This window comes from Chinchilla lanigera, unplaced genomic scaffold (assembly GCF_000276665.1).
Source record: "Chinchilla lanigera isolate Chin_1 unplaced genomic scaffold, ChiLan1.0 scaffold00022, whole genome shotgun sequence".
Taxonomy (NCBI): domain Eukaryota; kingdom Metazoa; phylum Chordata; class Mammalia; order Rodentia; family Chinchillidae; genus Chinchilla; species Chinchilla lanigera.
In genome coordinates, this window is record NW_004955423.1 from 16,396,989 (window position 1) to 16,418,850 (window position 21,862).

The 21,862-nt window shown below is 39.5% G+C and overlaps 1 protein-coding gene across 4 annotated transcripts in view; it reads right to left on the minus strand.

Moving 5' to 3' along the window:
- Positions 1–8,320: 8,320 nt before the first annotated feature.
- Positions 8,321–21,862, minus strand: part of St6galnac3 (ST6 (alpha-N-acetyl-neuraminyl-2,3-beta-galactosyl-1,3)-N-acetylgalactosaminide alpha-2,6-sialyltransferase 3) — a 510,855-nt gene continuing 497,313 nt past the window's right edge. For all 4 annotated transcript variants that reach the window (XM_005385223.2, XM_013514532.1, XM_013514533.1 and 1 more), the window contains 2 exons: positions 11,028–11,135; positions 8,321–9,978 (listed from right to left, as the gene is read on the minus strand). In XM_005385223.2, coding sequence (XP_005385280.1) covers positions 9,792–9,978; positions 11,028–11,135 — 295 coding nt within the window. In that variant the 3' untranslated portion in view covers positions 8,321–9,791. The remainder of the gene's footprint in view (positions 9,979–11,027; positions 11,136–21,862) is intronic.

Here is a 21,862-nt window from a genome sequence, read left to right on the forward strand (position 1 = left end):
TGTATTTCACAGAAGCCTAGCAGCTTCTAAAATGAACCTTGGTGGTTATTGAGCCCAACTCTTCCTAATGAGAGGACTTGCTAAAAATGTGATGGTCTGACCTATCTGTAAATATGTCACATAATTTTTCCCATTCTAAAAATCCACATTTTAATTTTGGATTTTTCCAAATAGCCTTCTGATATAAAAATCTGAAATTTCATTCATTAACTCTAGTTCTGTTCTGTAGCATCACAGAGCTTAAAATTTACACTAATGCCTCTGAAATATTTGAATTCAGTTCTCCCTAAAGCATTCTATTAAGCTGGTTAAATGTTTCCAACTGCTGGTATAATATAATTCTAGTTCCTTTGTAATGGTGGTTGCTCTCAACATAGCCCCCCTCTTTTGAATGAATTCTCATTTGTTTACATCTTTAAAGTATGCTGACTCCCATTATAGAAAAATGGACAAAATACAGAAAGAGCTAATTCATGAGGGACGAAATGTAAATTGGCAATAAATATGCAAAAGTTTAATTTCCATAGTAATCCATTAAATGCTAGTTAAAAGACAATAACCTTTTCTTGTACATATAGAGTTGGCAAGTATGAAAAAAATTACCATTTTGGCAAGGACTTAAGACAGCAGGCACCCCTGGATGCTGGTGTAGTGAAAGAGAAAAATCAGAGAAGTTTTAAAAAATTCATGAACAAAGCTGTTTACCATATAGGGAAAAGTGAGAAGGAAGGAGATGTTAAACAGATTATAGCACATTGTAGCTTTTAAACATGTTTTAGGATAATTTAAAGGCATTCAGAGAAAGTGCTTTCAATTTCATATTAAGGAGACAAAGCAGGCTATAAACCATCAATATATATATATGAATATATTATTAATAATATCTTTAGAAAAATATTAGGTGAATACCAGGCAGTATGATGATGAATATTATACATTTCTATCTTTTATATGTTTTCAACAATCAAATCATATTACTTTCAGTTAGAAAGTAAATAAAAATAAGTTTTAAAATACATCCAGAAGTGGTATGATCAGTCCTGATCATTGTTTTTTTTCTATGTGTCTTAGGGTATTAGTGACCTTTTTAATTTGCTACATCTCCCATTAGAGTGTTCTACAATCTCTAAATATTCTTAATGACTATTGCTATTAATTCATTCCCTTGCCCTTTTTGAGCCTATGTGTCCTAGCTTTGTATTTCTTCCTGTCAAATCTGGCTTCATTGAATTCTTACATTGTTCAATGGAATATTTTTTATTTTTCTATTGTTCCATATTCAATGGCATGATTCACAGATCCTTGCATGACATTGATGTCCTCACCCAGCATTAAAGCCTTTTCTCCATCAAAGTGTGTAGATTGTATCTTTTTAGTGATTTCAAAATGGGATTCCTCTTCATAATCAGTTTCACTGAAAGATGTGTTGGCCAAACTGTTTCAATTTGAAGTAAAATTGCCATTATAGATGAAAGACCATTCTATATACACTTAATTGTATGTGTTAGATTTCTAGAGAAATTTATGCAATTGGTAGAAAATTCTGGAAGATTATACAGACTTTTAAGTGATTTCATAGGCATGGAAATTGTATGTTTGAAAAGTTTTATCAGTTATACATGCAAGAGCTCTCAAAGTATAGTGTAAGGTGTCACTGGTATACATTACATTCTTGTGTCATTGAAGGATTTTAGTCATGATCACAGAGACAGTGAAGCTACTACTCTGATTAAATAGTACATTCCTGTAAAGCACGATAAGATATTAACACCAGCATCAAATCTAATGAAGACACCCAAGTCTATGCCAGTTACTAACGCCAGGCTTTACAGTGTCTTGCCTTTGTAACAAATTTCACATTGATCTGGAAGAAAGTAAACATTGGCAGACTCTCTTCTCTGTTTTGCTTTTAGAGTTCCAGCGAATCTATCTCATGGGCATAGTAAAAAAATTTATTAGCGAACATGCAAAGCGCTACCATTTTAAACAAGACAGACAGCAAACAGTTTCTAATAGTTGAAATGGAACTTTAGGATAAAAAAAATCTATTTGCATGAAAGGGAAATGACTCATAGAGATGTTCAAAAATGTCAAGTGATAGGAAATATTGGGCAGGGAAGGAAAGTATTGGGAAAGAAGTATACAAAGACCCGTTTTCTTAATAATAACCTATGCTTGGGGATAGGTGTGTGATTGATAACATTTTTTTTTCTTTTTTCCCCTTTTGCTCAAGTTCACATGCCAATGAGAACAAAGCAAAAGAGAGGTGAGAGGATATTTGCAATCTGAAGCTTTGAGAACAGCAATTTCATTTTTTACTTAAAAAAAAGATCATCACAGCGCTGTACAGCCCTGAAGACCAAAGGAGAGTTGAAAGGGAGGCTAATCTTTGTGCTATCTTGGAACAAAATAGGCACAAAATGAAGGGGCTGATCAAAGGTGAAGGTGGATCTATCTTACTTTAAGCACAGATCATTAGGACATTAAAAGTCATGTTACTTCTATTGTTGAAAGACTCAAACCACTTAAAAGTGTCTCTAACTTATGAGTTTCTCTTTCTGCTTCCTCGGGCAAAAGAAATCATATCCTCTCTTCTTGGTATAATAGAACCTAGATCAATATTTTGTCCTCCAGTTTATTCTGTTTCAGGTGTGGGTACTGGCACTCATGCAGAGAAAAGATTTTTCTCAAGTGGTCTTAAACCTTCAATAAGAATTAACCCCATAAACAGCTCATCCAGTTGCACAAAACAGAGTGATTTCTTGCAGCTGTATGTCATCACGACAAAGAGTATCACGGCAGAGATTTCGATGTCTTCATCTAAGCCAGTGTCTTTCCCTGCTGGGCTGGCCAACAACGAGACAAGACAGCCCACTTGTCACCGGGCCTGTGACCTGGTCTGGCTGGCGGAATGTGGCGGGAGTGATGTGTGCCATTTAGACTTGCCTATAAAACCCTACAGCACAAGATTTGCCTTGATCTCGCCTCATTAGTGGAAAGAGAGAGGATTTGTGGTGCCCGGCGGAGGGCAAAGTCATAGGACAGGGGGTTCCTGTGCTCCTGAATCACCTTTGAAGACAGGCTGGTTGCAGAGGGCATGTAAACTTGGACTGTGGAGAGAAATAGACTTCACTGGGTTAGATCGCCAGTATTTGTGAGTTCTTAGTTACATCAGTTAGCCGACCCCAAGTGGCCAGGGTCTTCGAGCCAAACTGGTTTTGCTCAAAGCACATCCCATCACTAACTGTGTGACCTTAGGCAGAACACTTCTCCTTTCTGTGTTGCAATTTCTTCGTGCGTGAAATTGGGGGGACTAGAATTATGAACCTCACAGAGGATTTGGGGGACTGGATTCAGTATTCAGTTCTTTAATAAGTTCTTTAATACACCTGGACTATAAGTTACTATTATTTATTTCCAAAGAAGATTCTTACCTTAAGGTCCCTTCCAAATATATTTCACTTATGGAGTTGGATGAAATATTATAAGCTGACTTGTAAGATGAGACACTATCCGAGTATGAAGAAAGGCAAAAAAGGAGAAAGAGAAGGAAGGAAGGAAAGGAAGGTTGAGAAAGGGCAGGAGAAAAGAAGGAATTCTTTATTTGAAGCAGCTTGTTGCTAACCTGACTTTGTTAGTAATTCTAGAGCACCAGGGGAAGAGATACATCTCAGCATCAGACAGATAATACGAACTGCACAAATTCTGAAGGCTGACCAATATTTTCTCTTGTTACTGACTATGATACTAAGTTGGCTGTCTCTTTGCATTAAATATTGAGTATATTGAACACATGCACCCTTTTTTCTTTCAATGATAATATTCTCCAGCTTTGTCAACATATAATGGTCCTGTTATAAAAGTGAAACTGAAATATGCTAATAGCCTATTTGCTACTTTGCAAGCTTTGTTCTAAGACACAGCGCTTATAAATGAAGCAATATGATACCAGAAAGAAAAAAAAATCCCTCACCTAATGTACAGCTGTGCGTTTGGAATCTCCTCTGTAAAGAGATGAAGATTACAGGTTTTAAAAGTGAATGAAAGACTACAGCAAAAATTATGTGAACTCTGAAAGATGAGTGAAACCTAAAATATACTATATGTAATGGAAATGGATATTTACCCAGTTGGAGTGACAGCAAAGTTAAACACAAGGAAATTAGTACTTTGTAGGTTGGTTAACAAGGAGCCATAAACTACTCTGGCTTCTTTCTCTTCAGAGTTTCTTAGAAGAAACTGCTCACTTATGTAGGCAGATACATGAATTTGGAAGTTGGCTATTTATTCATCAAGATGTTCTTCACCTTTATGAAAGAGAGCTTCTGTTTTTCTGAAGTCTCCAAGGCAAGAACAAAAGGGGACATACAGGTGGAGAAAGAATTTTTCTACCTCAAAAACAAATTACGCCTATTCTAAAAGGGAAAAAAAGAAGCAGAGAACTTAAAAACAACTAAATGAGGTTTTCTGCACTGTTACAATGCCCAAGGACAGTTCTGACTTGATACCTTAGCAATTTATGTGCAATTTTATTCTGGTGGTGTCTCTAAGGTTCAGTAAAAACAAGGAACAGAACAATACACAGTTTCTGGGCTGCAGGAACCAGTTCCAGAGCCCAGCACCTACGGTTTTAAAATTTTCCACCTGTAACAGTATCACCTGAGTGGACTGAAAAGGGAAAACCTGTTTCAATCTTGCATGCCCACTGAGGCTTATGGGACCTCTGGGGCTTGTATCATCTTCCAGAAGGGTATGTGGGCTCAGAGATCCCTTGAAGTGTAGAGGCAGGCAGGGGAACCAAGGGGAGCCTTTTATTAGCCAGTGCTGATAGGAATTGCTCTAATCCAGGCAGTTCAGTGGTTTGAGGACAGATACATCTGCTCTGGGGATATGTCGGCAAAAGGACCTGACTGTCACCAGGCAACTTCCATCCAGTTCACCAGGCAACTTCCATCACCCAACGGCTCTTGACTGTGTCCTCTTTCCTTTTTTTTTTTTCTTCCAGGACCGGGGATTGAACTCACGACGTTGCACTTGCCAGGCAGGTGCTGTGCCGCTGAGCTAAATTCCCAGCCCCTCTTGACTGTGTCCTCAATTCCAAAGACTAAGAAGTTCACCCTTGTCTTCAGTATGGTAGGCTCAGAATTTCACGATGTTGGAATATAGCCTAGTTTTAGCAACAAACAACAATGGAGAATGTAGAAAACTGGTGAGAGACGTTCACTCAATTACGTGAATACTTCTATACCCAGCAAATCATCAGTGTAGGGATGATTCAATCATGAGGATTGAATCCTGAGTAGAATCAACACTAATCAGAGCCTTTTATTTCCATGAATGTAAATTCTTTGGTAAATTGCATGTGCATTTTTCCAGGTATTATTCTGCGCTTAAAACAATGTTGTGGTAAAGTATTAGAGGAAATAGTAGATGAGAATTTGGATCCAAGTACTTCCATCAGTTCTTCTGTAGCCAAGGGTAGTTGGTTTATTTCTATGGGTTTATTGCCTCAGGTCCAAGGTGGAGAGGTTCAATTACCTTGTCTTTAAAGACCCCGTCAGCTTTGAAAGTCGGGGCTACTTAGGCAGGCAAGTGCCGACTCCTTCAGTCATTGGAAGTATGTACCTCAGCAAAACAATGAAGTCTTGCCTTTTAAAGATATAGTTAAGGACAAAGCATTTTTCTCTCCTGCTCTTGGGTATGCAACTCATTGGTGCTGAGATATGCAAACAACCTCCGGGGGCCAGCATTGCCGGCTCTTTGCATCGGACATGCCATATTAGATGCAAGGTAGGTATGTTAACAGAGAAAAAAGGAAAGCATCTGCTTACATCTTCTTATCAAAATTAAACTGATCTCATAATTAGTATCCAATTAACCTCACCAGTTACTTGAGTGGCATCCTCAGTACTTGAGTATAACTTTTCTTCTAAAGTACTTGAGTATAGTCTTTCTTCTAAAGAAGCTATGAGTAATTCTCTTCTGGTGGCTCTATACTTCTTGAATGGTCAGCAGGTCTTTAATTCAGACTTTTGCTTCCAGATCAGCTGCTTCATGGCAAATCATGACAAAGCAATCTCCTTATATAATTTCCATTTTTCACAACAGCCCTAATTCTTTAGCTGTACAATAAAAAGCATGCAAATTTGTGTTATGCTTGTGCCACAGCTTGGGTTATTTGAATAGGAAGACCAGCTCATTCACTGAGGCATGAATGAAGCCTGATGCAGTATTTTTCAATGTGACTTTACCTCACAATGCAGATTGCTATACTTACAAGTCTGATTTGTGACAACTGTGGCATCTAATTGTATTCTCGGTTCTGGATTTAGCATCTTCACTAGCTTTAGTCTTCTGGCCAGCTATTGAATATGATTTTATGTCCTCTCAGCAATCAGTACATTTACTTTGGATTTTTGCTTTTTTCATCAGAATTCAAAATGAAACCCAACAAATTTCAAATGAGGTCTAAAATAGGGTTTTCTGTGATTCAGACACACCAGAAGAAAATATAGGATTACATGTATGCATATATATAGATATTAGTATATATGAATATCTGTATACATAAATACAGTGACCCAAATGGATTCACCTAAACTGATTTTCTTTTGATAGGTTGGTAGCCTGTAAAATCACGTTTAACATCATAATAATGTACATCATTACTACTTGTCACTAGGTTAATTTAGGGTTTCAAGCATTCGTTTTAAAATCTTTTAAAATTTTTCTTGGTTTTCCTAGGATTCTGCACAATCAGCAATAATATTTTTCTATCACTTTAACTAGCATATTTTCATGCTAATTTCAGAGAAATATAGCCATTTTCTGTAGTCCCCTTGCCTAGAGCCTTAGATGGTATTGAAACTTTTTTTTTCCACAGATATTAATTAACATCTAGGCTGTATAAGCATCTGTGATGAGTGCTTTCAATTACAAGTTTAGATGCTGGATGAAATCTCTGCTGGTTGTCTAAAACCTGAGGAACAGACTATAAATTTGCATGACAAAATGTTCCCCTTGAATTGTTCCTTTGCCTCTCTCTTCTCTATCAGCAAATCTGAGATGGAAAAATTTCTTCTCAACATGGGAGAAATTAGACTTTGCATTAGAATTAGGAAGCTGGGGTACAGAAGAACAGGAAATAGAAACAGAGAAAACGAAGCCTATAGAGGAAAATAAGTCATGAGATTCTATCAAAGTCCTGATTAAACCAGAATCATTCAATTGGGTCTCTAAATTTAGAATAAAGTATTTTTTGTTTTCTGCTTTACAAGAAAAGAGACAAAAGGCAGCAACGATAACATATGCGGAGTAGAGGTTTAGTGAAAAAGAAAAAAGAGAAGAAAAGCAAAAAAACAGCCCCCCCCCCAAGCTAACAGTTGTCCATCTTCCTGGTCCACACACAGGGAGCCAGGAGGGCTACTGCCAAAGTCTTCTGCATGACCTCCAGCTGTCATGAGGCAAGAAAGCCAGTACATTTTCATGTTTTCATCACTAAACCAACAGAGTGGACTACCCATTCACTAGAAAACTAAATAAAGTAGGCTATGTCATCCTCTGACCATTCTGATTAATCAAAGATTCCTTTTTATTTCAAAGTGGAACTTTTGGATTACAATAGGGAGAAAGCAGTCTGCATTACAATTTTAGTATTCATACTACTTTTCTTTAAGTGGGCATTTCTATTCATTATTAGCTCTGAGAAACTACCATTCATAGAACTGAAAATCACATAAGAAACAACAAAACAATAACAGCTCTCTCTACTGATAATGAAACTGCGGCTTGGTAATTTTCCTGGGTGTGGGTACTGGGGTCCCAAGTGGCAGAACAGAGCAGAAGAGAGGCTTTTACATTTTAATGGTGACTCACCATGATGCTTTGCCCTGATAAAGAGTTGCCACATGTTCCTGAGGTGCAATGCATCATTACTTCCAGCCTCCAGAACATTCTGTAAATGGAGCCTGGCTTTTGTGTTTTGAAGCACCCTGTAAAGATGGGGTTGGGCTGTTCAGTCTCTCAGTGAATCAACTCTCTAATATTTACTGAGCAATAAGTACATGGAGAACAGAACTGTTGCAATCCTGGAATACAAAAGTATGGGTTTTTATTTTTTCATTCATTCCTATTGTCCCTGCTTTTTCATCTTTTCTCCTTGAAACAGTCATTTACCAGAGAAACAAATATATCAAAAGTTCACAGGGGCTGGGGATTTAGCTCGGCAGCAAAAGCGCCTGCCTGGCAAGCGCAAGGTCGTGAGTTCGGTTCCCGGTACCGGAGAAAAACCAAAAAAAAAAAAAAAAAAAAAAGTTCACAAACATCCTTGGCTATGGCCAACACTGTCCTTGTGAAACTTTTTGCATAATCTGAATATAATAGGTGTATCTGGCACTCGGATCAATTGGTTACTAGTTTACATAAATGCTATTCTGTACACATATTACCAAATAGAGCAATCTGAAACATACTGGAACAATCAGCAAATGATAGATCATCTGCAGAAGAGATGAGGAAATGTATAGGCAACAGTCCACAAGGTGGCCAAGGGCATCACATGGTGTAGCATATATGAAAAGACTCTAAGTGGCAAAGCACTTTGGACATTAAGGTCATTAGTACTGTTGTCGTAATGCTACAAGAACTGATACACTATAGGGAACGTTAACCCCACAGAGGCAAAAGCTCTGGTGAGGTTTAACCGAAGGGAATCATCCATGTCAAACAGTTGGCATTTGGCATAGATCATGTAATGTATAGAGAGACACATCTTGGGCCTATACAATAGAAATTTGAATATACAAATATATATGATGACTTATGGTAGGATATAAATTGATGTAAAAAATATGCTTTACTTTCCCTGTTTCAGGATTTTAAAATGCATATAATTTTGTGTTGTTAGATAGAGCAGAGTTAGGAAACCCTTTGGTTATGTTTCAGGAAGGTTTTCACAGTACATGTTATTACAGTATTGGAGTTGGTATCTTACATGTTAAACAGCCTTCAGAAATATTTAGGATTCAACCAAAATTAACAACTTTAATATAGATCCTTCTAATAACATGTTTGGTTATATTGTTTTGAGTAGTAAGAATGAAATGATCAGAGTAGAAATTCGTCAAGATTTGCTACTTAGTACAGCTTGAATGAAATATTTGTGATAGTCAAGAAATCCTGATGTGAAGGACCTCCACATCTATGCCTCCATTGATAATTGGGTAATGGCCTGAGGGTTTCACTGTAGGAAATACCATTGGAAGATGGTGCATCAGAAAGAGATACCTTCCCCTACCTCAGGCTCACTGGTAACTGTGGTAAGATACTTGTACCCTGATAGCATTTCTTGGGACAGTGTTTGACAGTCACTCATTTTTCAAGATGACGCTGCTGCCCAGGCTCAAGAAGCCATGGACTTAATAACCGTATGTCATGAGGCCGAATTCCATAGCTTCCGGAAGTTCTAGGCAGCTATCTCGAAGGATAGTCTTCTCCTTTCTTAAGTCACAGTTGCTATGTCACTGGCCTTTGTTTCAATTCCAGTTACATTATAAAGTGCGCTATGTAGTATTGAACCTTCAGAAAGAACGTAATGTATACAACCACCCTCATGGAATCCCAAGTTCAAATTACTGCCAGAGTCACCACCCATATCGGAGGATGTGGAGCAACTGAATTGTCATCGTTGTTGTCTTCATCAACACCATCACCATCACCATCACCATCACTGACGTCAACAGCATCACATTCTCAGTACCCTGATCGGGTGTGGCAAAGTTGGAAAACCAGCATCAAGACACTGTCCAGTTTGGGTGTGTAAATATTATTCTGTGTTTCTTGGCCCATTTGGCAAACACTTTCTTTTCAGTGATAAATCTGTGTCCCCCGTATGGGGCGTGTTCATGAAGAAAATATTCATCACACTCATCTCTTCCTTGTTCGTAGTAATGATAAGGGACTTTTCTATACCCTTCTGTCCTAGAAAAGAAGAAAAAGGGAGACAGAGTAAGATGAAAAATGAAGCATTCATTTACAAGAATCCATTATGTGCCCAGTAAATGCATTTACTTGCAAACCCAGAGATGATTCTTGTTGATGAACTCAGTTAAAAGCTATTATGTATGAAAGCTTTTAGGAAGATGTACCAGGTCCTTAGTACGTTAATAGATCAAATAAAATTATATATCACACCAATTACATTCAGACATATGGCTATCCTTTGAAAGAGAAAATGGTGGATAATGGAAGCAAACTCTGGGTAACCTGATGCTCTTGCAGAACTTAGCAACTTCTGTGAATTTTCACAGTAAGATTTCAGGTTTATCAGCACTCCATTATATTTATAGTTGTGGTAGCAATATTTACTCATGGGTGAGAGTTACCTTTTTGACAATATGATTAAAATACTCTCTGAATTATATTGGGCCAATTGTTGGTAGAGAAATATATTTCACTACCCTGATAAAGCAGGGAGTGTTTATTTCATTATCTAATTATAAAGTGTTCCCCAGCTTGGGTATGCTGTGGGTAAACACATTCATTTTAAAGAGAATCTGGCAGATTATTATTCACTTATTAATGAAATGCAATTTCCAGGAATACTTGTTAAGCCTCAGTTTCTCTGAGGTTTCAGGACTTTTTGTCCTTCATGATCAGATATAACTGTTGAGTAGATAGCCATCCACCCAGCCATTAGAGCAGCAGAAATGTCAAACTTGCTTTTGCAAATTAAATTACTACTACACTTGTGCTGTATTTCCAAGCCACAAGTCCCCGATATGCCACTGATTAAGGGAAAAGCATTCCTTCTGACATTTGACATTAGATTGTGGTAAATATTTTTCTTTTTATCACCTCTAAAAGTCACAACTTGATGCGCTGACAATAAAATGTCATATCAGCAAAGAACACCAGGAAATAATTGTTGCTTTATCTGTTTCTCAGATTTATGACATTACAAGGAATTGTGATATTTTGACAAGATATCAGAATTGGAGCTGCATAAAAATAATTTCCTGTGATCTTACTTGCAGTAGGTGTCATTTATCATCCCGTAGACGCGGATACCATAACAGGCGTCCATGGCCAGAATGAAGGTAAACCACCCCGTGCTGAGGTAAGAGCCAGACTGGACTCTGTGAGGGGAGAACGAAAACAAACAACAAACAAAACAAAACAAAACACCGACAACATACACAGAACAACAATAAAGTGTGGTGAGAAACAAGTGACACTTTATCAGAAACATAGCACTTGTTATCTGCAAGAAGCATTAAGAAACCTGACAATCTGTCAAGGATACACACTTATTTTGAATTATCTCTGAATAATTTATAGGCATTCTCTTGCTCTCACTACCTTAAGCCTCAAAGCTATGTTGTGCGAAATAAAAGCCATATGGCAAATATCTGAAGTCAAATAATCATGCTCCCTTCAGGTGAAAAATAATTTATTTGATTTTCCATAAGGCACAAATTAGGGCTGTATATCAGAGGACAGCTTTTCTAAAAGTTGCTTGGAGCCCGGATGAGAATTGAATGATAATGCTGTTGTCTTGCTTACCTGGATGTTTCCCTTTTTCCAAGTCCCCATGGATTTCCAAGTATGAACCGGATGCAGTGTAGGTGACTTAGCCTACAGAAGCATCCAAAAGTTTTCCTTCATTGTTCTCCAGGCATCATGAAGCAAGACTTTTCTTTTGTCAGAACTATGTTACCAACTTCTTTAGCACATTTTTTTTTTCAAGGACTACACATCTATCACTTATCAAAATGACCAAATTTTCTGCCTTTGTGAAAGCTGAAGGTTGGATTTAGAGGTGGTTATGACATAAACATTGGTCAAGGAAGGTCTCCTAGATAATGAGAGCAAAGATCTGAGAAGCCATGTGGACCAGGAAAAGGAAAAGGAAATAGCAAGGGCAAAGATCGTAAACATGGAAGTGTGCTTGGAGTGTTCAAGGAAGAGCTTGGAAGGGCAGTAAGAGAGAGCTGAGAATGGTGATGCAGTCACATATACAACATGTGATGTAAAAATATCGTGAATGTTAAAATTAAAAACTGTCTTACAGAAAAAATACATTGCAATTAGTCTCTCTTCTTTCAAACACTTATCCCACCATTCTTGCCACTTTCTGAAGCCATTCTGGAAATCCTTTCTTGAGTGTCTTTTGTTGCACTGTTGCGGCTGCCTCAGTATCCCAAATTGATTCAAAATGTTTTCCCCTCATGGTCACTTTTACATTGGGGAAGGGCCAGAAGACACATGATGCCAGCTCTGGTGAGTAAGGTGGATGAGGACACACTATATTGTTTTTATGAGCTGCTTTTGGTTGGATGGCACCTAGCAGCAGCATTCACTGTATTTTTTTTTATCACATCTTGTAAAGACACTATGAAGAAGGACTTCCAGAACTGCTTCAGAAAGTGGCAAGAATGATGGGGTATGTGTGTTTAAAGTGAGGGGAGTTTTTTAGCAGGATTAATGGGAAGATGTCTTTTACTACATTTCTTTAAAAAATTAAACATTCACTGTATATTTCAATCACACCTCATAGTACTCACTGGAGGGGTGTGCCAAGTTCTAAATGGTTCAAAATAGATACTGTATTTGTCCTTAGCCAGGTGATGTAGGCCATCCAAAACAGATGACTGTTACCACCGGGAAACTCAGTAGGGGAAAGTGGATTACCACAAGTTGTCTGGCAATGGTGCAGCGGCACCTCCCAAAGACATTTCCTGTCTCCCATCTAGACTTCTTGACAGACTGGAGCACAGCCAGCTCTTCTACACATGACTGCTCAGACCCTCAAAAGCTCTGTGAGTGTGACCCTCCAACCAGGAGTTTCTCCCTAAGGATGTTCGGTATTGTTGCTGCCCTTCTTCAATCTCAACCATCAGCTTGTTACTTTTAGGACTCCTGAATCCTTTGTTTCTTTCTTGCTTTTCTAAAGCAACCAAGGGAGTCAAATTACATACATCATGCCAGCATTTCCGCAGCAAAGCAAACTCACATAGGGGTTGATTACTGGATTTTTAACCTTTATTTTTCTTGACTTTGGGTAATTTGCAAGGAGAAATAAACTCAACTCATACATACCCCGTCAGCTTGCTTGTCATTCAGTCGGACATGCTACTGTGTAAGTAGCCAGTCCTTTACACTTCCTGGTGCACAGTTTCTAAGTGGAAAACACAAGCATCCTTCCCTCTGTATTTGTAAGCAGTTGGTTCCAGGAACCCTGTGGCTACCCAAATCTGCAGATGCTCAAGTCACTTGTATAAAATGGCATAATATTTGCATAGAACTTACACACATTTTTCTGTATGCTTTCAGTCATCTCGAGAATACTCGTAGTGCTTAATATAATGTAAACATTATGTAAATAGTTGTTATACTGCATTGTTTGGGGCCTAATGATCAGAAAGAAGGTCTGTTCACGTTCTGTGCCAGTGCACTTTTTCTTTTTTCTCTGAAAGAGGTATTTTTGGTCTCAGTTGGTTGAAACCACAGCTGGAGAACTTGCAGATATGGAGGCCCCAAAGCTGGGCCACATTGTGCCATATGCATTTTCCTCTGTGATAGGAATCATAGCAGCGCAAGGGTCTGGAATATGTGATAAGTGGGTGGAGGAAGTTCCACGGGGAGGTGTGATGGACTTCAGAACAACTCTGCTTGTGATAGGACGCAACCTGCGTTCCCGGCTCTGAGCAGGAGTGGCAGGGGTGGGATCTGCTTATTTACAAACCAGGAGAGATCATAAGAGACACATGTCCTGACCAAAAGCTGCCAGGATTGAATCTAGAAATTTTGTCTATGCACTGAGTTTGTCTGGATACGATGACTAGCAAACTGTATACGTGCTCTTCTCCTCCTGTTGCTTTCTTTCACTATTTTTGCACATTTCCACCCCTTTTATGTCTTTGTATCCTGCTTCATTACTAGTCTGACCAAGCACTAGTAGAGACTGCTAAAAATTACAGCCCTCGTTTCTTTGTATATGATGGGGAAAGGCATGTCCCATTTCTTCAGCCACTGATTCAGTTTTTCAGCACATATTTATTGGCATCGTATTATGAGTCCCTGGCTGTGCTGGCAGCTGGTGACGAATCTCTCCTTAAGGAGCGCATGGTCTACTGGGGCAGACGCACCTGCTGAAGGAATTGAGTGCAGCACAGTGCAGCAGAGCACAAACCTGCGTGTTGCAGGCACCGCAAGTGGAGTGCAGAATCACAGTGAGAGCGCCTGGTTTCCCATCCCCAACTTTGGTGTGCTGCAAGGCAATAGGAAATGTATCTAACTTCACTGGGCCTCCTTGTTCTCAAAATGAGATGGTTGAAAGAAGTCATACCTAAGATTACTTCCAGTTTGGATTCTTCACGTCTGTGATCATCACCCTCTAGTGGGAATTAGTGATTAGGCTTTAACCACAAGGCGGTACCACACCCCACGTATGTGGGATGTTACATTTAGCAAACGTGTTAAGCAGACAGATCCCATTGGAGGCTTACTTCTGTGCAGGGCATGGCGCTAAATGCATGGGGTATGCATAAAAAGACAAAGTGGATAGAATGCTTTTACCTTGTAATGGTAGTATCTTTTGGGGAAAGTAGGTCAGTGTTTGCTTTTCCTGTGCTATCTACCACCTATGGAATGTGAAAAAATGGCTTTTGAAGGCCATAGACTTCAACTCAACTACTGTATTAAAAGTAAAGTTTAATTGGAGTGAGAATACATATAAATTGGGTCAAATTTTTATTCCCTGGATGTGGTCCTTTCACAGAATTGCTGCCAAGGCCCAAGATGATATTCTAGCCCCAGAAAAAAGGGGGATCCTTTGTGTGGCATACAAACCCCTGCTCTGCAAAACAACCTCTCCTGACTTGTTCTGGTCCAGTCCAGGTAGACATTATAGGAGATCAACAGGAAGTGATTGCAGTGGAGCCGTCCAAGGGTGAATAAGAGACCATGTTGCAGTGCCTCCTCAATGTGCCTATTTTCTCTTTGCCACAAGAAGAGGCACGCAGGAATTTCAGGGTGTGGCTTCTGGTCAAAGACTTTTCTGCCTTACCGCTGATGTCCTTTGGGTTGGGAAGTTCTTCCCAAGGCTTCATGCACTCAGAGACGGGGCTTGTGGAAGGTGAGTGGCTTCTGGGAGCTTACAACTGACTTGCTGTGAGGAGGTGGAGCCTGGTGAGAGGCAAGTCACTGAGGCTGTGGCCTGAAAGGGTCTGTCTCCCTCTCCGACTCCTCCCTTCTTTCTCTGCGTTCTGGCCACAGTGATGTGAGCAGTTTTCTTCTGCCAGATCCTTCCAACACTATGAATGTGATGATAACCGCAAGCCAGAGTAAACCTCAAGTTGCAGGCACTGGGTACTGTGCACCAACAATGAGAAGAGTAATTAAGACACCACTGAATAAGGAAATTTTTACATATATGATATATAATTCCATTTAGACCTAATCTGCTTCTTTTTGTTTCTGGACAGACAAAGCATGCCATACTAATTGGCCCAAGTGCTCTCCCAATAGTGTGTTGCATTTGATTCAGTCTGGGAAGGCTCACACTGCCCATGTGTCCTGTCTTAAAGCCAGCACTGAATTGGGCACTCACGTTGTCTCCCCCTAATGCCTCTGATATATTTGGGATGTGAAATGGCACGACGTTCTCTACCTACCATACATGCTGGAGCTTTCAACGCAGTGTCTTCTTAAGATACTCAGTGCCCTACAGTGATGCTTGCATTGTAATACCTGCAACTTCGATCAATGCAGGACTTTTTCCAACAACTAGCCCTGTGATCTGAGTCCTTAAAGGAGCACACTGGCCTGAATGGCACAGGCTCTGGGAATTTGTGTAGTTATGCCCTTTCTAAACTTTCTCCTCTGTGGCAGCCTGAGTATGCTAAAAATGAGTATAAATTAATCCAAGCAGAGTTTTTAAGGTTCAAAACAAACAACAAAAAGAGCAACTAATGTACATGAAATTATTTATGCTTTTCAGTTTGGAGAGAAAACTAGTGACATCTCTCAAACGCCTTGAAGAATTCTTAAAGAGTCTCTTTCTAGAGCCAAGTGTTGTCTTGTAATTGTTCACATGCACGGCGCTGTGCACCAGCTGGCCATCAGCCACAGCACTCTTTATACCTCCCACATTTGGGGATCGATAAAAACAATTATTGTCATCCACAAATAAACAATTAAGATTCCCATAGGGATCATAAGGCGAATCTAAGCCCCTAATTCAGTAAAATAGGAAAGCTTAAATTAATGCAGTAGCATAATGAGCCGTGCAGGGGAAAATAAAGGCAAGAGTGTTGCTAGGAAGCTATCAATCATTTGTTTCCACTGGCCAGGCTCTGCCTCCCACTGGTCCTTGGTAATCAAGATACTTACAACTAGGAAACTACTTAAATTTACTTGCCCACTTTTGGAAAAATGATGCTGTCAACACCTGGATGTAGCACATGCTCGAGGCCATATCACTTAAAATACAATCCTTCATCTGCTTTATTATGGATAAAAGATGAACTACTTCATCTCGTGATATTTACCCCGATTACTGATCTCTGCAGGACATGACATGAAGCTATCCTTATTTTTAACCACTCTCAATATTTTTGGCTGTCAGCATACTTCTTTTGTCTCCATTTCTGGTTCTCAACATATATTCTTCTCATTTCTGGAAACAAATTGTGAAGCACTTTTCTCTTAGTACCTTGAAGTTGGAACCTTCTGTGAGTGACATTTCCCCTTTGCATAATTTCAGGGAAGACACTGAGTGATCCGAAATGGTTACTCCTCAAAAGAAAATGGGATTGCATTGAATATATTATTTATTCACAGGATGCTCTGCTAATTATTCAACACAATTACTTCAACTACTTGGGTTTTGAACTTAAGAAGCCTATATTGTGATGGGCAAAATAATAGCACTGTCTCTTGTTCAAGGTTTCTCAGTCTCAGCACTATTGACATTTGGAGTGAGTTAATTCTTTGGGGGTGAAGGGTGGTCTCTCTCTGCAGTTCTCTTTCACATTTTGCCAAGTCCCCTCTGGTCTGAGTCACCTGGGTCCTAAGAGGACAGTGGGTTTCTTGATTCCTAAGCCTGCTCCTGGCCTTGGACAGGGCATCCCTCACCCTAAAATTTCAGGTTCTCCTTATCTACAGCTCTGTTTTGCCTGTTCGCTGTCCCTCACCCTTACCTCATCCAGCCTAGCATCTTCTTTCTCTGTCTTCCAAATCTAGTTGAAGCCCTTCAAGTTTGACCAATACCGAGCCATTATTGTGCCTTTTAACACATCCCTAGAAATTAGTAAATTCCCTTGGACTAGACCTAAAGGGCAAGTCCCGACCCTTGGGCAACGGGGTAGTGAAAGGGAAATGACAGAGTCATAGATAACAAGGACAAGGAGTTCAGGAGCTTCAGTCCCGGTGACCGCCTGCCTTTGTGCCATGGCTCTTTTGGGTGCCTTTGACTCAGACTTTGCAGTCTCAAGTCTATTGTTTCTTATTTCTTCCACGAACCAATGAAATCCAAGCCCGGGGCACTTGAAGCTAACATTTCAAAAGCATAATAAGCATTTATCGAAGCCTGAAGGGGATCAAGACCCGCCCAGTAATGGAGGTTTATTGGAGAGCACAATATTGGCAGCAACTTCTGAAATCTGCTATACTCAGGAGTAAAAAGAGAATTTAAAAAAAGAATTAATCAATATTTCATGTCTTGTTTTAACATTATTGGACCTCAGCTCTCTCATCAATACACTATACTGGCAGGGTAAATAAAAGTAGCAAAGTCAGTTTGTGGAAACCTTCCTAAGAAGAAGGAATACCCGACACAATACAGATTATTCAATTAAAAGTGTTCTTTCCCTCATTTAAAAAAAAAAGCACATAGAAAATGAGAGAATACACTGAAACAAAGAGACTCTGTGGGAAAAATAGCTGATGGTTATAAGTAGCACACTGGGATTCAATCTAATATTGTGAACCAGTCTAATGGAAGCAGAGCTCAAAGTGTGGAAACAATTTCAGCTGTCCCCAAGTCATATATTTTTGTATATCACTTGGTACTCTGGAGCTATGGCAACGCTCTGGAGTTTGTCCATTACATTAATGTCTATCTGTACTATCTATCAATGGGATATGCCCTAGCCATTTTTTTTAGGCTGCAACAACTTTCTCCAAGTCAGGCAACCGAATTCTCATTCTTGACTTGAATCATTTGCAAATGGACAAAAAATTTAAAACAGATAAAAACATCATCCTGTACATAGTAATTCTTTTTTTGTTTTGTTTTGTTTTGTTTTTCTCCGGTACCGGGAACCGAACTCACGACCTTGAGCTTGCCAGGCAGGCACTTTGCCGCTGAGCTAAATCCCCAGCCCCATGTACATAGTAATTCTTAAGAGAATATTCCAAGTGAGGGAAAGCCAGGCCTGGGAAATGATGCAAAATAGGCCATAGGTAACTCTAGAAGAACACCGTACTGTTATACTGATAAGTTAATGCAAAATGCCTGTGTTAATCAGTAGGCACTTGGACTGTGAATATAACAAATTATTTTCCTGCCACAGAATCAACAGGACCGTCTGACTGGTGATGAATGCAATGTAATTGTACAAAAGAGGCATAATAAGAAATGACTGTGTTCTCCTCAAAATGTACATTTAAAAGTAAAATGGTGCAGCTCCCAAAGGTATGATTTATGGCTTCTGTAGAAATAGAAGATACAACTCACAAAAATTACTTTGTTCATTCATCTCAGAAATTAAAAGGTTACTTCATTCTTGCCCTTGGGCTTTAATGCCCTTTCAATTGGAAATGGTGGTTTTGAGAGTTCCACTCACTTTCTTAAATGAACAACGAAACCCCAGGAATGGCAGGGATGGATGACGGAGATCTCCTTGGACCGTGTCCTTTACCAGTGACCAGTCCCTCATTCCTTCCATATGGATGAGCGCTATGCATTGACCTGCATTCTAAAAAAACTTGGTTGTTGCAGCCGTAACCCTCACTGTGATGCATATGATGTTTAGTGATGCTGCCTTTGGAAATAATTAGCTTCAGGTGAAGTTATGATATTGGGTCCCTTGTTGTAGCATTAGTTTCCCTGTATGGAGGACAAGGGATACCAGAGCTCACCCTCTTCCCACCATGTGAAGAAACAGCAAGAAGACAGCCACCTACAAGTCAGGAAGGGAGCTCTCATCAGAAGCCAATTACGCTGCTAACCTGATCATGGACTTCCAGTCTCTAGAACTGTGAAAAAGGAAATTTCTTGTTAAGCTATGAAGTCTATGGTATTTTATAACTAAGACACTGCATGTCCCTCAAGGCTCTGTCCCCAGTAAGCTTACACACCCCATTGTGTTGTCCAGGACTTCTTTTCCTGAACTCTCCACTCTGGTCATTGGGGTTCACTCCTTGCTCCTTAACTATACCTCTGTGTTAGCCTCTCTGTCTTTTTACTCTTTGGTTGTGCATGTTTTCCCTTTCCCTGAAATGCCCTCTCCAGCTTCAAGCTTCAGTTCTGCTTACTCTCCTCCACCATAGTAAGTGTGTCATGTGGCCCCTGATTTCAGCTCAGGCTCAAGTCAGAGAGACGGAAGCAAAGACTATTTTCAAAGACAGGGCTATCAAGGAGGTAATTTCCCTGCAAGTGCTATGGGAATATTACAGAAAAGGCGAGACTCATAACGAGGGGGAATGGTGGAAGTTAATTCCTTCCCTAACAGGAGGTAAGGGTTGAGCTACAGATCAAGGCTAAGTGAAACACATGCCAGAAAAAGAGAAAGAGGAGAGTGTTTGGGGTTGAGAGAAAGACCTATGCAATTGTACTGAGGTGTGAAAATAATGAGAGGATACATCAGTGTTGATCTGTGCTCCAATCTGAGAAGGACCCCAAACACCCTCAGTATTTATTCCTGTCTAGAAACAGAATGCAAATGAAGCAGTGGCTTCTTTTTCTGTCTTACATTATGTTTTGAAATATTAGTAATATCTTGATGTTTTGTGCAGCTATTTTTTTCAGATGCACAAAATTTATGAATCTGGAGAAAAGTATCCAGAAGAAAATTGGCAGAATTATGGTTTTTCTTCCTCATTAAATTCCTCATTAATTCAGAACTGAGAACGAATGTAAACAACATGTGACTAAGAATAAAAACAATTAAAACTGTGTGGTGATGGATGCACCTCGTAGTGTTCATATGGATTATAAAGTAAGTTATAAATCGTGAACAAACTCATAGAATTTCTGCTTACCACCAAGGGCTCCCTCAGCACACACCTGGAGGCTCTTGACCTGTTCCATTTATAAGGAAGATTTTTTGCATAAACACTTAATTTACTGATTTTTTTTTTGATTAATGGAAATAAAAACAGATCCTACTGCTATTCTAAGGATACAAACCTCTGAAGCAACTTTTGGGTCTAGAAGTGGCATACTTAGTGAGTTCTCCTCCACTTAGGGAAGTTTCTGGGAGAAAAGATGACTATGCATCTATCATACCAAGTTCCACCCTAATACCTCTATTGTCTTTCATGGTTCTTAGGTTTGCCTAAATGGCACCAAACTCTGAAGGCACTGTTCACGTAGGCTGTGTGGGTTCGAATTTCAGTCTACTCCAGCTGTTCTAGAGCCCTTGTCTGAATGACCAAAGGTCTCTGTCTTTCCTTCCTGTGCTAGTTTGTGATGGTCTTTCCCTCCGTGAACAAGGCTGTCTTGTGGTTGCAGTAATTGTCCTACCTCCTTGCTTTTGGTGCTGGCCAAGTGGCTTGCTGTGACTGATGAACTATAAGCAGAAACAAACACTCTGATGGTTTCCTCCAGAGATTTTGAGAAGCAGTACATGGTTTCCATTTCTTATACTTTTCCCTACCACCACTAGAACAACATGTTCAAGGTAGATGTTTTTAAGCCCGAGTTCTGGAATGAGAAAATCCGCATGTGACCATTAATCCTAATATGAACTTCATTGGATTAAGAAATACCTAGAAGATTAGTAGAGTGTGTTTATGAGTGTGTCTGGGTGGGCATGGAGGCCTGGTCTTGGTACTAATACACGGTTCCCAGCCCCTTCCTATTTGGTGCTTTTCTTCTGCTCTGCTTCCCAGATGCTGTGACTAAGCACTTTTGCTGCACCAAGCCCTTCCACCCTGCCTTCTCCGAGCCAGCTGACTATGGACTGAACCCCTCCAAACCAAGAGCTAAAGTAAACCCTCCTTCTTTTAAGTTGTGGATACTGGGTTGTAGGAGTAGGAAATACAAATATTTTTCTAAGTCAGAGTTATTTGCTATGTAGCAAAAAGCTGACTAAACTTTTTTTTTCTTTCTCTTTTTGGTACTGGGACTCCAACGAACAACCTTGAGCTTTCCAGGCAGGCCCTGTGCCGCTGAACTATATCCCCAGCCCTGACTAAACTTTTCAAATGATAACTTTCATTGTTTACAGAAACTTTGTATGTACATGTACTGAGATGTTATATCAATAACAGTGCAAGGTTTATCTCAGTTAATTCTCAAAAATCCCCATCTTATCAGAAGTATTAATAGGTCATTACATAAATGAAGGTTCAAGGATGTGTAAAGTACTACATTTGCTCAAGGGCAGTCTAACATCAGAGAACTCAAGATTCTTAAATAACTTCTTTCCTGGTCACCATTCTCAGTATTGTACAAGGTATCATGTCTGTTATAGCAGCCCTCAAAGATCTTAATCTCCTTCTTACTCTATCATTAACCTCTGGGAAATTATGAACCAGTCGCTTCTTCCTATGCTACATTTTCTGATGATATAATAAGGTGATTGGCTTAGGAAGGCTTAGGATGTTCCATCATTAAATGCAATTCTCTAAAAGC